The 19,862-nt window shown below is 42.9% G+C and overlaps 3 protein-coding genes across 5 annotated transcripts in view; 2 read left to right on the top strand and 1 right to left on the bottom strand.

Moving 5' to 3' along the window:
• rps15a (ribosomal protein S15a) overlaps positions 1-19,862 on the bottom strand; it is a 395,439-nt gene that overhangs the window by 181,169 nt on the left and 194,408 nt on the right. The gene's annotated exons all lie outside the window — the stretch shown is intronic.
• sec23b (SEC23 homolog B, coat complex II component) lies at positions 1,564-11,193 on the top strand. The gene is made up of 19 exons (XM_084003931.1): positions 1,564-1,723; positions 2,970-3,197; positions 3,429-3,486; positions 3,620-3,706; positions 4,122-4,358; positions 4,474-4,559; positions 4,677-4,821; positions 6,397-6,555; positions 6,712-6,827; positions 6,970-7,093; positions 7,241-7,321; positions 7,429-7,518; positions 7,760-7,866; positions 8,194-8,347; positions 8,520-8,597; positions 8,760-8,921; positions 9,071-9,157; positions 9,349-9,570; positions 10,180-11,193. The coding sequence occupies exons 2-19, from the start codon at positions 2,977-2,979 to the stop codon at positions 10,267-10,269; spliced, it is 2,304 nt and encodes a 767-aa protein (XP_083860057.1). The 5' UTR covers positions 1,564-1,723; positions 2,970-2,976; the 3' UTR covers positions 10,270-11,193.
• On the top strand, positions 14,602-19,452 carry LOC311009733 (germ cell-specific gene 1-like protein). The gene is made up of 5 exons (XM_084004080.1): positions 14,602-15,004; positions 17,020-17,067; positions 17,575-17,727; positions 17,929-18,040; positions 18,651-19,452. Exons 1-5 carry the CDS (start codon positions 14,716-14,718, stop codon positions 18,943-18,945), a joined length of 897 nt encoding a protein of 298 aa, XP_083860206.1. The 5' UTR covers positions 14,602-14,715; the 3' UTR covers positions 18,946-19,452.

A 19,862-nucleotide genomic window follows, 5' to 3' on the forward strand; every position in this document is an offset into this window, starting at 1 on the left:
TTCGCAAAAAACGCAGCTTGGTTACAGCGCCACTTAATGTTCAGAGACACTCCAAACAAGCTGGGTGAGATGCTGAGTTCACGTGCTCTCGGATTTCAGCCTTTTTTGTCACTGGCAATCGGGAAAACGCCAGGTTTCTTCCGAGTTCCGATATCTCTCCCAATCCTGATGAATCGGTTAAAACTTAGGCCACAGTTGTATCGATACTTCCAGAATAATTTAATCTACTGAACTGGCATTTAAAAACAAGCTTCGGGATATCCATGTCTGTTTGCTTAGTTTTTTATTTGATAATGTTAATAAAATTAATTTTATTAAGTATCCATCCTAGTAGCTTATATTTCAGTGGAACCCTTTACATATTCTATGTGCTATGTTCTATGTGTGTGTCTTAATTTTTAACCAATTTCATCGGAAGACTAGAAATCCAAGTCCATTCATAGAGGCTATCAAGAGGCTTTCTCTGTAAACATATGCGAAACGTCCCACTACGTGAGGCGAGCCGTGAACGCAGCAACATCACAACCAGCAGTTGGCCACAGTCCCACTCCAGCACCACGGCCAGCAACTAATGGGGAGCAACAGGGCTTTTATGACCTTGGGATATAAGACTGAAAAAAAACATAGTGTAGATATTCTATTTACCAATCGTTACTTATTTCTAAAGGGAGGCTATTGCTGTGTGCTGTAGTGAGCACTAATTGATAAGGCTGGATTGTTTAGCCAAAGAAATCAAGCTTGCCTCAAGCTGTATGGGTATGGATGCATGGGTGTACGGTTTGAATGTAAAATCAGACTCTGCAGAGTGGAATGCAGTGGTTTTTGATGGAGAGTTCAATGAAAATAAAAATCCTAATTATTATTTTATTGCTTAACGGGACTTAATTGTTAATGAAAATTAAATTCAAAACACTTATTTTGTCTCCAGGGAGCAATTAAGGGCACACAGAGTAGCTGTAGAGTAGAATACAATGTACAAGAATGATATGGCGACACAAAACAAGGCAAGCAACAACAATTGTATCTTCAGGGCAAATAAACAACAAGCAGCAACATCCTGAGGGCATGTTAATAGTGAAGTATTAGAATGCCTTTGACAGAAAGCCTTAAGTAACCGAAAAACAAAACAAACAAAAAAAAAAAACAGTGATAATTCCTTTAACGTAGGTGTTGTATTAACTACGAGCAATATATTTCAGATAAAGGGAGTAGCCTATAATAGTTCCCCATAAATTGTGGTGGAGTAGAATGGAAATATTCACTTAAAGTTATAAATGGTATACTGGCGGTATAAATAAGTTGAGATGAATGACCTCCCTGCCTAATTGAGTGTTTAAAGAAAACAAAATGGTCTAATCACATGTGATCAAACTGCACTATAGTGTCTTTTGATGATAACAGCGTTTACAACTCCGTCTAATAGGTACCGTTGTTGCAGTAGCTCAATGTGTTGACTCAATTTCCCAGGGTTACCCACTTACAGTTACGTCAGCACGCCCTAGCAACGTCACGGATAGAGGAGCCAATAGGAAACGCCTGAACTTGGAGTAACACGTCATTCTACTAAAGTGTAGGAGCCGGCAGATAGGGAGTGATTCCCTCACCGTCGTCTTTTTTCTATCCCGTACATCCGTCTGCTTTTATCCCCAAATGTTGTAATTTCTTTTGAACACAACAGACTGTTTTGCTCGTGTCCGGACCTGAGGCCAACCTGATACACAAGGTAAGCACTCGACTTAATTTTACCCGAAACTAGGCCGCTTCCATTCATGAAAGGACAGGAAGTGGGTTAATGCTACATTCCGTTAGCTAACTCAACCGGCCGTGCGCCGAAGCGTTAGCTTGCAGAGGCTTGAGTGACAGAGCTACGTGGAGACATTTGACAACGACGAACGGTAACGTTTACGCTTATATTAATGTGGTTTCTACAACGTCGTCGTTACTACGCCGAGTTTCCCGTGTCTCGTTGCGCGAGTAGACGGCGAAAACGACGAGTGTTCGTTTCTGAGTAGAAACGCTGTTCCCCACAATTGCAGACATTAACCGGGTTCATCAGTGATGATAACTTACGTGGCCCGTCGCATAGCTACATGTTTTAAGCTACAATTAAATTCTCGGTATGAATAATTCAAAACGGTGGTGCCTTTCTATGTTTAAATACGATTTAAAGGTTTTCTTGTTCTTTCCGTCAGAGGGTGAAAGGGGAAACCACCAAATTCCCCCGATATCAACAACCCGAAACCCCCTTCATCAGATACAGATAAAGCTCACATTCCGAAGGAAAACCAATGAATATAGGGCAACTGTTTGTTATCGATTAGGTCATATTTTCAGGTTACTTGTTTTGTCCAACCAACAGTCCAAAACCCAAATATCTTCGAGGCATAGAGACAGACTGAGAAGAGCAACACAACTCACAATGGAGAAGCTGAAACTAGAGACTGCTTGATATTTCACATTTCTGAGGAAATAATATATAGGTTAATAAATTATTACAGTAATAATTATTTTGAGCCCTACCCAGTTCACCGTTATCTGCCCAGAAGGATTGAACATATTATACGCTATGAAATGTGCCATGTAACCCTATTGAAATGCTGCCATATGGCTCAGAGAATTGAAAGTTCCTCTTTTAGCAGTTCGAAAGAGGGATATACTGAGTTGCTACAGTGTCCTTGGTATCCCTCGGTGTGATGTTTCATTGACGAAGGTGTAGCATAACAATACCACTGAGAATCGATGAAAACCCACTTGTCAGGTTTTTCTGATGACGTGTCTTTTTGCGTCATCCTTTTGAAAAGCTGTCTCTTATTTTAACATGGGAGTGAAAGGAGGACTGTATAAATAGCAGCTCGCTACAGTCAGTGAAAAACAGGTTTAGGCTTCCGGTGCCGCAAGGACTATTTCCAGTTTTTCTGTTGGACTTACAAAACCTCACTGTCATCTATTTGTCACTTTCTCTGCTGAAGCTTGGTGATGGCGACCTACCAGGAGTTCATCCAACAGAATGAGGACAGGGATGGGGTGAGATTCAGCTGGAACCTCTGGCCCTCCAGCCGCCTGGAAGCCACCAGGCTAGTAGTCCCAGTTTCCTGCCTCTTCACACCACTCAAGGAGAGGCCTGACCTGCCACCGGTCCAGTACGAACCAGTTCTGTGCAGCCGGGCCAACTGCAAGGCAGTGCTCAACCCATTATGGTGAGTTAACTGGAAAACAGCTGCTCACAGTTGTTGACATTTTCCTTTGTGTTCCTGTGAAGAAAATGGATTGGAATACTTTTTTAATGCATCAGCATTCTCTAAATGCTGATGCGTTGCTGATGTGGTAAATAAGAGCTGCAAGTAAACATTTTGTGGCCCACTATCAATCAGTTACACCCCCTGCAAATTGGATGCAAACCTTAAATTGTTTTGTTCCCTCCTTAACAGTCAAGTCGACTTCAGAGCCAAAATATGGGCGTGCAACTTCTGCTTTCAGAGAAACCCAGTAAGTGATGACATCCACAGCATACTTTAGTTGGATATTAATTGTTGTTATACCTCATGTAGGATTGCATTATTTAATGTGGATTAGCTGCATTCCTTTATTTTGGTGGTTAATTCTCTCTGTGTCTCTGCAGTTCCCTCCCTCTTATGCAGGCATTTCAGACGTGAACCAACCAGCCGAACTCATGCCACAGTTTTCTACCATTGAGTACATAGTGCAGGTAAATACCACACACATGGCTGCACTCTGACCTATGCTTGGAGATTGTATGTACTCTAGGTGTACTCTTCAAAGGTGAATATCAACTATTTCAGATACTGGCCTCGCTATGTGGAGAGTTGTGTGTCTAACGATCAATGTGTTAAGTGTCATGCTTCCACAAGGTTCCTGCACAATTTCATTACCAAATATGTGTTATAGCCAGGAGCATGACATGATGAGATGAAAGTCAGGCTCCTGGCTAACAAATATTTGTTAATGAAATTATGGAGAAACATTGTTGTCTTTGTGGCAAAGCTTTTTTTCATTTTGCAAACAAGAAAAACAAACAAAGATATAATGTATGTGATAACATTTGTGGAAACAAAGCTTATGATTACACCAGAGTGTAACCTTCCTCTACCACCTGTTTGCAGCGTGGAGCCGCAGCCCCTCTGATCTTCTTGTATGTGGTGGACACATGTTTGGAAGAAGAGGACCTCCAGGCCCTCAAGGAGTCCCTGCAGATGTCCCTCAGTCTGCTGCCACCCAACGCCCTGGTGGGCCTCATCACATTTGGACGCATGGTTCAGGTTCACGAGCTCAGCTGTGAGGGAATCGCCAAGAGCTACGTGTTCAGGGGCACCAAGGACCTCTCCTCCAAACAGATCCAGGTAGATGGGGGGCAAAGGCACAGGGAAACATATCACAGAAGTTAGGAGATTTATGTGTGATCATGGGGAAAACCAACTGTAATAATTGTTTTTCTTTTTTTTTTGTGGGTTCCAGGAGATGCTTGGTTTAATGAAGCCAGCAGCAGCATCAGGACAGCAAGGTCGCCCACAGGCACCTCAGGATGCTGCAGCATCTTGCAGGTATGGACGAGCATTAACATTAACCTCTCATCTTAACCAGTTAATGGTAACCTTTCCAGAAGTGAAAAAAAACAGGTCAGCATTTCTTGTCTAAAGTGCATTTGTATCAATATTTAGGTTCCTTCAGCCTGTGCACAGAGTGGACATGAACCTGACTGACTTGCTGGGTGAGCTCCAGAGAGACCCGTGGCCTGTCCCTCAGGGAAAACGCCCCCTCCGCTCCACCGGTGTTGCACTGTCTGTTGCCGTCGGTCTGCTGGAGGTATATATACACAACATACACATGCCAAAACACAGATAATATTGTACATTAAGTGAATACAAATAATGCTGGACGATGATAATGCTGTACCTCACTTTTGTGGTTTAACACAAGTCCAAACCGAACGTGAGTGTATTCTCATGCTCTGAATATAAAATAATTAGCAGTCATTTAATGACGTGCTTCGCTGTAACCTGAACTTTAGCCTCTTCGAGATGATTTCGCCACATGTAGCTATTCAGAAATGCACACACTGCCCGATGGCTATCTTCTGCAGGAACAGGACATGTGCTTTGTAGGTTCAAAGGCTCGTTCCTTGTTTGCCTTTTGTCTTTTCCCTCCACCATCATTATCCGCTTCTTCTACTGCTGATCCACGCTGTTATATAACTGATGCAACAGATCATTCCCCCGCTGTACTCTCCTTCATCAGTTAGGTAATGAGACCTGATTAGAATGAATTTGGCTCTTTCAGTGACTCCAGATTCACTGATTTGTCAAGCAGCGTTTGACTTGATGAGGGAGTCTTCTTGAATATAAAACAAACCTGGAAAAATAATGGTTTGAATCAACCATTTGTTGGCTAATTTATTTGGTTGTTCTCAAAGCCAAAATACTTTATTGACCCCCGGTGGATATTTGTAAATAAGTTCCTGGTAAAAATGAATCACTGTTTATCTAGAACCTGTCATCATGAAAAGCCGGTTCCAGTAGCTATGTAACTGTGGCATCCAAAGGTCTGTCTCTCTGACTTTGCCATATTCCTGAACTATGGACTTTGTTGTTGTGTTGGCTGTGTGGGCTGCTCTTTGCTGAATCTGATTGCCTAAAAGCTCTCAATCAGACTTGTTATACCTACATTCAGTTAAAGCTAGAGTTGGCAATCTTGAGAAAGTTTCAAAAGTATGCTGGATTTTTTTTTCTTCAGCCTAGTGTTGTCAACTCTTTTCCAATGAAAGAAGGTAGCAGCACCAGCTCCAAAAGTAGCTAAATCTAACGAGAAAGACACCAAGTTGTTCACCCTGACAGGCCTCCGTCTAAAGCCGCACCCAAAATTATAATTCCTGAAACAGCCAGTTAGCAAATAAATGTTTTATAGTGTTTGGGCTGAATTGCAAATTAAATGCATAACAGATGTTTTTGAAGAACGTTATAAATGCTTATTAAAAAGCTTTAACCTGAATTTCTGCTTTTGTCATTATAAAGTAAAAAAAAGAAGTGCAGTGTTGGGTTCCGTTATGGGTGACTGACAATGTATTTGCACAGGTGATCCTAATTATTTTAATAAGGTCTTAATTCCCCCGAGCAAATGTCAAATTTGAGAACTGGGTCTCTAGTTCATTAGTTCTCACCGTCCACATTTACAGCCCAAAAAATGGATTCAGCAGCACACATGCTTCCATTCTGTAACCAGGATATCAGTGTGGATATAAATGAGTGCGTAGTGTTAGTTTCAATAAGCAGAAGTCTGTAATTAATATGTGATAAAGTCAAATGACTTATGGTGTTGAGTTGCAACTTGAGCAATGATACTTGTGCTTAATTGAAACCCGATTCCTCCTCCCTTTATCCTCAGGGTACATTCCCCAACACAGGGGCTCGCGTGATGCTGTTCATCGGAGGGCCCCCCACCCAGGGCCCAGGCATGGTGGTGGGAGATGAGCTGAAAACCCCCATCCGCTCCTGGCATGACATCCAGAAAGACAACGCTCGCCATTTGAAGAAAGCCACCAAGGTGAGCAAATGCATGAACCGTGCATATCTTGGCATTTGTAACAGCACTTGGATTTGAGGGGAATCTTATTTGTTCATTTATTTTTAGCACACAACGTACTACAGGATATGTTCACTGACATTAAGTTGACGTTTCATGTCTTTTTTTTTTACACAGTACTATGAAGCCATGGCCAACCGCTCAGCAGTAAATGGCCACTGTATTGATATCTACGCCTGTGCCCTCGACCAGACGGGGCTGCTGGAGATGAAGTGCTTATCTAATCTCACCGGGTACGTCAGCACTAACCATTTAATTTGCCAGGGCGTGGGATTGTATTGGTCTAACCATTAGAGAACTTTGATTGTTTGAACATGAATTATCCTTTCAGGGAAAGTTCTGATTCTAAACAATGTGGTTGTGATGCATTCTCAGGGGACACATTGTGATGGGAGATTCCTTCAACACCTCTCTGTTCAAGCAAACTTTCCAGAGAGTCTTTAGCAAAGACTTCAATGGGGACTTCCGCATGGCCTTCGGTGGCGTCCTGGAGGTCAAGGTAAAGAAGTGTAATATTGCTGAATAGTGAATATCATTGTTTGGTGTGTGTTTGCTTGATTAAAAAGCTTAAATTTTGTGATTGTTTTCAGAGTACAGAACAGTCTATACTTGCATACTTATGTTGTGTGTGTTTTTGCCTCTATAGACATCAAGGGAAGTGAAGGTTTGCGGGACCATCGGACCGTGTGTTTCCCTCAACGCCAAGGGTTCCAGTGTTTCAGAGAATGTGAGGCGCTGCCCCGAATTCAGATTCCTTCCCTCCCACAATTGAATTGTTATCCGAGAGCTGTTGTTTACTGGCATTCATCACAATATGTTCTCTGTTTTGTGTAGGAGATGGGTACCGGTGGCACGACCCAGTGGAAAGTGTGCGGTCTCAACCCCTCCACCACTTTGGCCATTTATTTTGAAGTGGTTAATCAGGTAAAAGAAACAATTCCTTGAACCTTATCTTGGGAGCTCTAATGGGATTACTGCAGGCTGATCAAAGTGCAGTCGCTAATCACATCAAACAAGTTAATAACTGTGAGGTGATGAAGGCTTTTTGTGAGAAAAATTCTTCTTGTGTTGTTTCCCTTGTGGTAGAAGGTAATTTGTTCAGCGCATGCAAAGAGAAGTGATTGTAGATAGTAGTCTTATTGTGTCTCCTGTTTTGTGTGTGAAGCACAACGCACCAGTCCCCCAGGGTGGCCGAGGGGCGATCCAGTTTGTAACCCAGTACCAGCACTCCAACACACAGAGGAGGATACGGGTCACTACTATAGCCAGGAAGTAAGACACCATCAAACTGTACTTTACTCCATGTCAACCTAAAACATTATTATTATTATTATTAACAAGCTTATTCTGCAGAATACACTGTCCTGGGAATATTCCCTTTATCCACCTGCAAGTTGTTTAGTGATTTAATGTTTCATTTGGTATTTTGCCAAGAGAGTGACTGCTAGAATCAATATAACCCTTAGTCAGAAATGATGTTTACATTCCTGCTGTTTGTGACCTGCGTGCATGTGAGTCATTCACACCACACCCACGCTCACCTGCACCTCTCCCGCTGCCCTCTCGTTTTCTCTTCCTTCCTTTCCGTCCCCACTGAAGCTGGGCAGATGCACAGTCTCAAATTCAACACATCGAGTCGTCATTCGACCAGGAAGCGGCCGCCGTGCTCATGGCTCGCCTGGGAGTCTTCAGAGCGGAGTCAGAGGAGGGGCCGGATGTCCTGCGTTGGCTTGACAGGCAGCTCATCCGCCTGGTGAGTGACGCTGCCACACCTCCCTACCTGCGCTTTGTCAAGAGAACAATGCACACGACATTGTTAGGATGTTGCAATATAAAGTCATTGTGTAATTGCTCACCTATGACGTGCCAGGTTATGTAAGGTTTGTGTTTAATGTTGGTTCAATGATGGTCTCCCTCGGTTACAGTGTCAGAAGTTCGGACAATTCAACAAAGATGATCCTACATCCTTCAAGCTGTCCGAGTCTCTGTCCCTCTACCCACAGGTAAACCTGCCTCCTCCTGAAAAAATGCTTGAATCTAATATAAATAGTTTTACCAATATTTATTTAAAAAAAAAAGACCAATTCTAATTATGATTTCAATTGATTTGCATTGGGACTGTATGCTTTTGGAAAACCTAACTTGTTCCTCTTCTCCACCTGCAGTTTATGTTCCACCTGCGGCGGTCGCCCTTCCTTCAGGTGTTCAACAACAGTCCAGATGAGTCATCCTATTACAGGCACCACTTTGTCAGGCAGGACCTGACCCAGTCCCTGATCATGATCCAGCCCATCCTCTACTCATACTCTTTCCATGGACCACCAGAGGTCAGCCTCACACCCTCCACACCATCAATATTATCATCGGCGTGAGAGGAGCATCGAGCCTTTCCTAGATACTTTAGAAAATGTCTGTCAGTGTGTTTGGTGCTTGACGGTGTTCTGAACGGTGTTCTGGATGTGTCTGTTCTTCACAGCCCGTCCTCCTAGACAGTAGCAGTATCCTGCCTGATCGAATCCTGCTAATGGACACTTTCTTCCAGCTTGTTATCTACCATGGAGAGGTGAGGCAGTTTTATTCATTTAGACCTCCAGCAGGACATTTGATTGGAGCACTTTCATTCCAAAAATGTCTTTCCAGATGAATTAGGCATTAGGATTTCAAGTAGAAACAAAGGATAATGACACATTAAGTAGAGCATTAAGTTGTACAGCAGGCATTTCTTAATGCTTCCACTCTGCTCTTTATTTCCAGACCATAGCCCAGTGGCGAAAGGCAGGCTACCAGGAAATGGCAGAATACGAGAACTTCAAACAGCTGCTGCTGGCTCCACTGGATGACGCCCAGGAGATCCTGCAGACGCGCTTCCCCATGCCACGCTACGTCGACACCGAGCACGGAGGCTCCCAGGCTCGCTTCCTGCTCTCCAAAGTCAACCCGTCACAGACCCACAACAACCTCTACGCCTGGGGACAGGTACAGTAATATACAATTACAGTTTACACTGACAATAGATTGCTATTATAGGTTGACAACATTGGCAGAATAAAATAAAATGTTTAGTTCATTTGTCTTCCTCCTCATGTAGCGTCAGTTGGCTGCATTTATTTACAACCTCGTATACAGTGTTTTCCTAATCACATATTAGTATAAAATCATTTATGTAAGTCTTTGAAATTTCTCATTTCCTTCTTGCATCTCAAGGGAGGCTTTAAAACCCCAGGATGGTCTGTACCCCTGGGTATAAAAGTCAAAACTGTCGGCAAACACAGGATTTGCCATCCTCTTATTTGACAAGCGGGTAATTGAAAGCTGAAAATCGCATTAATCTCTTATTTCCCAAGTTAAGTAAGACCTGAATCGTAACCCACAGTTTGCAAACACTGTGAATACATCTATGGCAGTCTGAGAATGAGATTATCAAGAGGCCAAGGCCCCGCATAAGCCAATCTTGGCGCTAAACCTGTTTTGCTTTACTAAAAATGATCATGGGATCAAAGTTACGTGATGAAAAGATCCATTCCACAAACTGCACTCACTACATGCTGCTATTTTTGTCTCCGTTTGCTTCCTGTGCATCTGCAGGAGACGGGAGCCCCGATCCTCACTGATGACGTCAGCCTGCAGGTCTTCATGGACCATTTGAAGAAACTGGCGGTTTCAAGCTCCACATAGACGTCACTATTCCACCACAAAGTGATCCGACATTCCCGTTGTGAGATAGGAGATCCATTAACATGTATTCCCCCTGTTTCTGTAAAGGAGCCAAACTCAGAGTTTCTGTATGTGCTTGCTTGATTGTGTCCTTTCTGGAGTCATGTGTAACATATCCAAAATGAACAGAAAAGGGTGGGGGGATAGCACATTCCTAATAAGAAAACCAGTGACATTTCTACTCATTTTCATTAACTTATTTATAAGAAACGGCTCCAGTACTTCACTGTCCTCGTGTAAGCAATATCAGATCCTCCATTTCTCTTTTATATTTGATATTACCTCTGGCAATGATTAGACAAATAATACTTTTTTTTGTTTGTTTGTTTGTCCTGCAAATGTGTGTCTACTACATCCGACTCTGATTGAAGGTTCTGTTTAATAGGATACATGTATGCGTTTGCTTTGTCTATATCTAAAGATGACATGCCTAGAATTTTCTCCTTTATAAATAATAATGGTACCGTCTAATGCTGAAATGTTCATAGGGCTAATCGATCTTCACACTGATAGCTTTGTTAATCAGTTTATTTGACACACAAATTTTAAAGTCCTACATGGATTAGAGCGTTTTATGTGTTTTCCAAGAAAATTCCCTGTGAATAATGAGGATTAATGTTCCGAGGAATTCAAGTCAATCACATCAACTCAACTGAGACTGACTCTGTTTTCAATGACGAACATTTACATTTATTTTTAATTTCAAAGGGCGCTCTCTAGTTTAGTCCCCTCGTCACCATCTGGTATTTGGCACCCCGTGATTGCTCAAGGGTCTGCGTAATCACACTTCAATATACTGTAAGACTGTATAAAAGGGACAGTTGGTTTAGATCCGGTCTGGATTCTTAATGCTATCCATATAAAGCCCTGTCGGCAGGAAACCGATTCTGTCTGTGTCGTCTGTCCTTGCATGTGCATCCCACCCACAAAGCATTTTTTTTTTTTCATTTCACGGGTTAGAGACTTTAGTCTCCTGCTCTGGATTTTCTCATGGAAGTCACAGAGGTTCCCAGAGATGCTCAGTTCAGAGGCCAGGCATCTGTTCGTTGACGTGCAGCACAAGGAAAAGGCCTCCCTCTTGCTGTTTAACATTGCAGATTTGCACAATTGCGTGTGCGAGAGAATGGCACACGGCCTCGTCACTAAACCAGCAGGTGATGCGTCCCCTGTGCAGATTGGAAGCAGAACACTCCCTCAACATTTGTCTTTTTCTCATTTGTTGCTACTGTACATAAAGCCTGCATGGCACACAATCCCAATCATAAAACCACTCGCACACCATCTACTGTCACCGTAAGCTGATTTCAGAGCACCCAGACAGTATGATTTCGAGGATCAGTGAACGGCAGATTATGAGCACTAATCCTTGGGGGCTATCTGTTTAGAGGCAAATTCTACTCTTAGCAGCTTTGAGCGGAAGTTGCTGCTGAAATACAAATGAAGTCTGTGTCTATCAAGAGCTTAGGTCTTACAACGTTGCCCTCTGAAGCCACGTAAAAGTTATTCAAGTCCAAGTTAAATTAAAAAAAAACAGAAAAAGATGCAATGCGACGACTTTTAATCTCTTGTCATGATACTACTGCTCAATGTTGAAAGCTCCTGTTAGGAACATGCGTTTTTCAGTTTTGGTTTGTGCTGCTGCGTGAGTTGCGATGTTTATGAAATGATCTCATAAAGGGAAAACAATCATGTCTTCGTTTTAATCTGCTTGTGTATACGCTTGCCCTTCTTGACGCATGCAAAGCCTGCGTCTCTGCATATCCGATGACGTCCAGAGGAACAAAAGAGCATTAGAAATTTCTCAGGACACTATTTTTTTTCTTTATTTTTTGTCTGCAGAGATCATTGATGATGCTTCTGTCCATGTGGTTCCCAGGCTTAGGCAAAGCTGTAAGGAAATGTGTTGTCTTATTATCTCCTATCAAATCCTAACGGATCAGTTCTGGTACACCAGCCAGAGAAATCCATTCCGGCTTCTGTCCCAGATGACTTATGTAAGATTTCTATATGGAATATGCCATATCATGTTTATATAACTATGACTGACACACTGTTTTAGTCCGATGACCCCGTACCGTAAATAGTATAGGTATGTTCCTTTCTGCTTTTTAAATTAAAGGAGCTAAAACTTGAGAATATATTATAATATTCTGTTTCTGAGTACATGTACAATATTTCTTAATCCCAAGAGCAGGAACAGTTACCCCAAAATGAAAACTCCAAAGCACCATCCCTTTTCATAATAACTGAGCACGTTGTGTTTGCTAGAATCGCCACATCAGCTGAATTTGGTAGGTATACAGTTGTTTATTTGCACATCTAGCAATAAGGTGTAGCAAAATGCAATAAAATATGTCAAAATAAGATGAGTCATCAAAAATGAACCCTTATAAGCCAGAGGTGTTAAATTTATTCTCAATCCTTTCCAGCAAAGATCCTGAAAATAGCAAGTACCGTCAAACATTGTGAAATGAACACTCTGCTCATTTCTAAGCAAGTGAGGGTCTAAAGTATTCCAAGATTTCAATAAGCCGTGTAGTGTGTGCGTAGTCAAACTGCCTCTGTTGAAACGTGCCAAACTCAATAATTCTACCAAAGGCTTTTGGTGGATGTGTGAACATTCATTACCACACGCCACAGAAAAGGACTTAAAATGCGTTAACTTGAGAAGCAGGGCTTAACTTTTTATTTCCCCCAAATTATCAACGGCCTCATGAGTTCACCAGCAGTGACTTGTGTTTACTGACTTCCAATATGCTGCTGATATTCGATAAGACCCCGGCAGCTGTTGGCGAGCACGAACGGGTGATTTCAGGACAAGAAGCTGTGAGATGTGTGGATGAGTTCGCTCACACACAGTGGGAAGTGATGACTTACCCGGCAGTATTTCAGTGGGTTTTCTCTTGGAACCGTAACCAAAGCACTTCATCAAATTCCACTTCTTATTTGTGTGCTTATAAGCCTGTATAATATAGAGCATGTGGTATTTGGGGTAATCCTGTGTAATTGCAGCAGTAAACATGCCCCCTTCGCCTCTTGATCACCTTTATGTACGAGATCATGCCAAGGCGGTAATACCCACACTATCTTCAGCAGCTTGTCCAACTGCATTTGGGGCACTTTGGTGGCCTGATTTGTCCGTTTTCAGAGTCATGTTGAAGTGCGGCTTAGCATGCTGCTGAGGTAACAGAGATGTCAGGGCCTATCTGGCCTCATTTACTCTGCTATTTTTAGCTCATTCTCACACGGAAGAATCCCGAGTACTCATGGGAATCTTTGAAATGCCATCATCGGCGTCGCCGCACTTCAACACAGCTCGGATGAGAAAGACCTTCACTGCAGACAGTCTTGTGCGTCTTCCACATCTGTCAGTGCAGAGCTCGACTTCCTCTCCATGACCTTCCTCTGAACAGGAGAGGGCACGTTGGTTTCTCTCAGAAGTGAAGGCAATGCCTATTAGAAAGAAATCAACAACAAATAGTTGTACAGTTGTATATTATTACATTTCACTCTGTTATAATTGACTGATGAATGTGTTAAGCACAATTCTCTCCACACTTGTTCAATTTAGAGAATTCATACTTCCAGCTAAGCCTCTGATGTTATTGAGAGTATTATCACCAAGGAAGCATTATTTCTACATTGAAGGACACAATTACAAGTTGCATTCCAAATTTTAAACTCTGAAATTTAGATTATTGCCCTTTTTTTTTTCAAAAACTAGATCAAAGTGAATTTAAAGTGGCACTCCTCCAAGTCTCTTGTTTTTTGTTGCTTGTTTTGTTATTATAACCCTGCTGACGTCATCTAGGGTCGTGCTTCAGGTTCGTCTTGAAAGATGTGAACATTTATGACGCAGGGAAGGTCTAATTCATATAGTCATTATCGCAGTTTGGGATATTGTAGAATCCATCTAAAGTTTGAGTTTTTTTAAGTCAGTCTCTCAACTTGATGAAAGTTTTCAAAATGGAAAAACTTTGCTGAAGTACTGCATTTAATTATGAGATGTGCAGTGGAATCTATCGGCTGGTACTGTTAAGCTCTTGCTTTATTTTGATTTGGAGGGAGGAGATTCATCCTATTGAACGGGAGAAGGGGGGGGGGGGGGGGGGAGTGCATCTGCATCATTAGAAAATCCCACACTCGATGCAAGCGAGCGTCAAATCCTCTGACGACATGACATCCTATAGGCTGGGCGCGCGTGGGCAGCGCGCGTGAATGAGAGTAAAGAGTAAGAGTAAATGTGACACTTTGACAGGCAGCTGAGATCAGTGTGGGGGGGATGCTCTCTGTATCCTCAGTATCCATGGAGATGTCCGGTGACTGCAGGGCGCCGAGTGGGACCTGGTCTCCCCCACGCGCGTTCGGAAATTAGCCGGCGCTCGCGCGTCCTCCTCCTCGCGGACAATGAAGACGACTCGCAGATGCAGGAGCCTGCTGTCGGTCAGCCTGAACTTCTTCGCCCTGTTCTTCTCCATCACCGCGTTCATAACGACGTACTGGTGCGTGGGCACCCAGAGGGTCCCCAAGCCCAAGTGCAGCAAGCTGCGGACGCACCAGTGCATCGACTACGGGGTCAACGAGACGGACCCCAACAAAGTGGTCTACAGCTGGGAGACCGGAGACGACCGCTTCCTGTTCCGGCAGTTCCACACCGGCATCTGGTTCTCGTGCGAGGAGAACATCCACGACGAAAGTAAGACGAGAAGTGTGTGTGTGTGTGTGTGTGTGTGTGTGTGTGTGTGTGTGTGTGTGTGTGTGTGTGTGTGTGTGTGTGTGCGTGTGTGTGAGAGAGAGAGAGAGAGAGAGAGAGAGAGAGAGAGAGAGAGAGAGAGAGAGAGAGAGAGAGAGAGACTTAGTGCTGAGATGTTTCAACTTTTAAAGTGACTGTCATTGCAGTGATGATTATTTCTACGTCACTGCTCTGCCAGTGAATTTGTTTCAGATATGATGAAATGTAGAAAAACAAATGACAGTCAAACTGTCATTTAATAATCAATGTGGGGCCCTTATAAGAAATTTGGGGATTCTTTTCACTTTTTATTTTGATTGCTAAAGAATACATCACTGTTTTTATCATCATCATCATCATCATCATCATCATCATCATCATCATCATCATCATCATCATCACAGTTTACTAACAGATAGCAGGCTATTGTCTGAGCCTACATCATACAGTGACTCACCATTCGGCTTTTAAAACCCACGTAAACAAACGTCTCCTTCTGTCATTGGAACTCCCTCATTCGTCATAATTGAGCTCCGAAGGTTCAACTCTCCGTCAGTCAAATGGAGATTAGTCGCTCTCTATAAAATTGTTCCCTTTCATGACAGTTTCAGGATAATCGCCTTCCATTTCTATTGGTCTGCTTATCAAATTGCTCCAGTTAGATTGGTTTATCTGCTTTTATCTGGCATGAAATGCAGAGCAAACAACAGAACATGGCAGCTGTTTTTTCTGAAGTTTAAAAAAAAAAGAGGAGAGAATCAGACCACTGACACTACCAGATTGAGTATTTGACTCAGACGGGGGCTTCAAGTAAGTGCTGTACAGCACCTGATAGGGCAGAATGTGATTGCTTCACAGCTTGAGCCAAATTGATGAGAAAACAGTGAATCGTGTCCACACACGCTTCATTTCCTCTCTGGAAAAGGAATTTCTTCATTTAATAACAAAGAGCACAAGGGGGGAAATGAGTTGCCACGGTGATGTGAAGGGGTGAAAAGTTCAAGTGAAAGATGGGATACGGCAAGATTTGAATTCTCTCGCTCACTGATCAACTTGGATCAGGAATTGTCTTCAGTACAACACCACCCAGTTTATAGCTGTGATAAAATGCTAAAAATGATTATGATTATGGAGACTAGAAATGAACCACACATTGAGATCAAGAAGGAATTCCTTGCACATGTCCATGTCCATCTCATCAAGTGGCTGTACGGGGGAGGGGGGAGGGGGGGCTGAGACAGCTTGAGTTAATAAGGATTATGTAACAGTGGCCTTGATGAGTTTTTCCTCAAAACAGCTGTTGCCACCCTCCTTCTACCTGATTAAAGTGTTCAAATTACAACAAATCCAGCGACACGCTCGGCATCACAGATGAGAGAAGAAAAACACCACATCTGCAGGAATTTGCGATGTCACGGGTCATTTATTTACATCCTGTTTCTTAAAAATCAGAATAGGCATTTACTACGCCTCCACGGTGTGTTTGAGGTTTGAGGTATCATTGTTATTCCATGCAAAGTACCTGTAATTCAACAGGACAAGAACCAGATGTTGAGCGGGCGTTGCCAACACACCAGCTGGTGACACTGAATCAGAAACCCAAAAAGCTGCATTTCGGACATATGCTTCTTATTCAACATTCTGTTTATTCATTTTGGAACTCGTGAACTTTGGATCTGCTGTTGCTGTTGCTGTGTGGTCATCGGGCAGGAGGTCACACTCTGTCTAAGCTGATCCAGCAGAATACACCTGGACAGAAATTGGGAATTAAACACAGATTAAGACTTGGACAGAGGCCTGTGTCAGTTCAGCACTGAGAGCATTTATTTATAAAACTGTGTTTAATCCCAAACCGTTCCCCTCCGACCATTTCAACAACTTGCATATCCTCCAAAATCATCCAAAAACAAATGACCTACTCATTTCTGAACTACCTCAGACTGCCGTGGTGACAATATGTTGTTTTTGTTCCGCTGCAGGCGAGATGTGCAGGAGCTTCATCGACTTGGCCCCAGCGTCTGAGAAAGGTGAGTGTCCAACCAGGATCCAAAGTTCTTCAACAATCCCACGAGGACACTCATCAATAATTATTAAAAAAATTGTATTGGTCTGCTTCTCTAACGTTCCAATTACGTGTTCACACTTATCTTTCAGTTTGGGCATTTTCTTATGAAACCACAGGAGAAATATTCACTTCCTGTCTCTCTGTGAGGCGTTAGAATAGGAACAAAGACGAGAGCTAGACTGCATTGGAGATGCATTAAAGTTTGACTTGTCTCATTGGAAAGCTGAATAAGTTGCTGAATCAGTTGGAATTCCGCATTGTCGCAGTCGGACGTGTTAACATCAGCTCCTTCTAGCTGCCCAAGTCGCCCACTGGCCAAAATCATATAAGTTTTAAGGCAATAAAAAAGAATCGCAGTTCAGTATTAGTAAACAGCATTTAAAAGGACTACACTGTGTACTGTAAATATGCTGTAAACTGTATGTCATAAAATGTGCTGTTATTTTAATCAAATGTGTCCTCTTGGCAGGGATGCTGTGGCTGTCGCTGGTTTCTGAGATGTTGTACATTGTTCTGCTGGTGGTGGGCTTCAGCCTCATGTGTTTGGACCTGGTCCACTCCAGCAACGTCATCGACGGACTCAAGCTCAACGCCTTCGCTGCTGTCTTCACCGTGCTCTCAGGTAGTCACGTTGGAGTTCTTATGGACCGAGAGTTTGTTTTTATTGTGATTCCATACATGCACAAACATATTTGTATCCCATTTTGTGGTAAGTGGGGCATGTAAATGATTTGGTCGGGGTTTTTTGTGCATATTGCACATATTGTGAGTATTTGAGCATTGCAGCCGTCTAACTAACCACATGTTGTCTGGATTATTTCAGGTCTTCTGGGCATGGTGGCTCATGTGATGTACACGCAGGTCTTCCAGGTCACTGTCAGCCTCGGCCCACCCGATTGGAGGCCCTACAACTGGGACTACGGCTGGTCCTTCTGGTATGAACGCAAAGATCGTATTCGCACTACGTCTGTCCTCTCGTATCATAGGAAGCACTACTACATACATGAAGTTAAGTCACCTCACCCATCAGGTGACCAGATGAGGGATTCCAGTCTGTATGTAGCAGCCGCAAATAGTTGTCTGTAGCTCTGCTCTCACCTCTCCCCAGCATCACTGTGTCTAATGAAAAAAGCCCAAAGCTCTCATGTTATAGCGGGATTAGGCTTTGGTGTCCAAAGCTCCGATGCAGGCGTGATTGGAATTGCATAAGGGGATGATATTTTCACTCCTTTACAATATGCACAGTATGCTGAGAAATTCCCTTCAGAGGCTAAACAATTCTTGACCTTTTGTGGGCATTAACCAGCGAGCGTGAAAAGTACACGAGGCGATGATTGTCTCATCTTATTGAGACGATGATTGTGGCATCATTTCAAAGTGATTGACACTAATCTCCACAAATATTGATGGGAAAGATGTCCAAATGCAATTTGAATTGTGTCTCGTACACAGACGCTCACCATTTTGTTTTTATGTGCTGAACCGCAAGGTGACTTTCCCTTTCTTTCCTTTTTTTGTCTTTTTCTTCTCTCTGTTTTCTATCAGCATGGCCTGGGCGTCCTTCACCTGCTGCATGGGGGCGTCGGTCACCACCCTCAACTCCTACACGAAGACAGTCATCGAGTTCAGGCACAAACGCAAGACCTTCGAGCAAAGCATCCGCGAGGAGCACGCGCGGGAGGCTTTTGGATATTTTCGGGAATGCTCCCTGCACTCCATCTCCAAATCGGTGGAGGTTTATTCCAGCCAGAATCTGAAAAGCGGCAGGAAAACCCCCATACCTGCAGACTCTCTGGATCTGAGTGACATTGCAAGATCTTTGGGGGAAGAGCAGTGCTGAGCGGGACGGGGGCGTTCCCTCTCGGTGTGGCGACGGAAGCACTGTTGTCCACGCATTCAGGACGTGATGAGCAGCTAACGGGATTTCAGGGCTAGCTCCATCTGAATCCTTTTTAACACTGCCTTAATTGTGGGTGTGTTGTTGACGTTGGTAGTCACAGAGCAGAAAAGTGGGTAAATCTCATAGATGAAGGAGTATCCACTGTATGCGTAACCTACCACAATGTAGCTTCAAAAAATGATCCATATAAACAGAGCAAGGGCCTCTCATAAGCTTACAGCCTTATTAAACATGATGTTTCAGTCATTCAATAAATCAATGCAAAGACGGGGTAACGGTTGGTCAGTGGTTAACTGGTGTTCATTCATTGTGAAATATGCCATAAACACTTGCTGCAAATGATGTGCCTACATAATATACGTTGTAAATATGTCGTGGTGTGTTCGTGTGCAGTGTTTTTGTACAGAGAATGGCTGTGGATTTTTTTTTTTTTTTTTTTCTGTTGGATGTTCATTGTTTCACAAAGCACAAAAAAGCATTTACAACATCATATTAGGAAAAAAAACGACATACAAACGCAGACTTTTTGTAGCGTTTTTAAGTTCACACAATCACCTGTAAGTACGTCAGTATACTATAACACATTTCCAGTGAAGTATGTTGTTTTTCATTTGATGTTTCTTTGACTGGAGTGAAATAAATACACTCATTGCTGAGGCCCCCTGCACTTAAAAAAAAATGTTTGGGTTATACTTTCACGGGCATAATGTAACTTGGACATTTGAATGTCTGTTTGTGAAAAAACAGCCACAAATTATCATTCAAAGAGTATTTAATATGTTTTGAAATATATCTGGAGGGGATCTTATCACTGGCCAATGTTTGATAAAACCTTGAACTTAATGTCCCATCTCGGC

Source organism: Eutrigla gurnardus (genome assembly GCF_963514095.1).
Source record: "Eutrigla gurnardus genome assembly, chromosome: 3".
Lineage (NCBI taxonomy): Eukaryota > Metazoa > Chordata > Actinopteri > Perciformes > Triglidae > Eutrigla > Eutrigla gurnardus.

Bases quoted from the DNA above. Each gene is read 5' to 3' on its own strand.
- sec23b (XM_084003931.1), top strand. From the start codon at position 2,977: ATGGCGACCTACCAGGAGTTCATCCAACAGAATGAGGACAGGGATGGG. The intron at 6,556-6,711 runs GTGAGCAAATGC...TTTTTTACACAG, and splicing joins ATTTGAAGAAAGCCACCAAG to TACTATGAAGCCATGGCCAA. The intron at 8,348-8,519 runs GTGAGTGACGCT...CCTCGGTTACAG, and splicing joins ACAGGCAGCTCATCCGCCTG to TGTCAGAAGTTCGGACAATT.
- LOC311009733 (XM_084004080.1), top strand. From the start codon at position 14,716: ATGAAGACGACTCGCAGATGCAGGAGCCTGCTGTCGGTCAGCCTGAAC. The intron at 17,068-17,574 runs GTGAGTGTCCAA...TCCTCTTGGCAG, and splicing joins GGCCCCAGCGTCTGAGAAAG to GGATGCTGTGGCTGTCGCTG. The intron at 17,728-17,928 runs GTAGTCACGTTG...GGATTATTTCAG, and splicing joins TGTCTTCACCGTGCTCTCAG to GTCTTCTGGGCATGGTGGCT.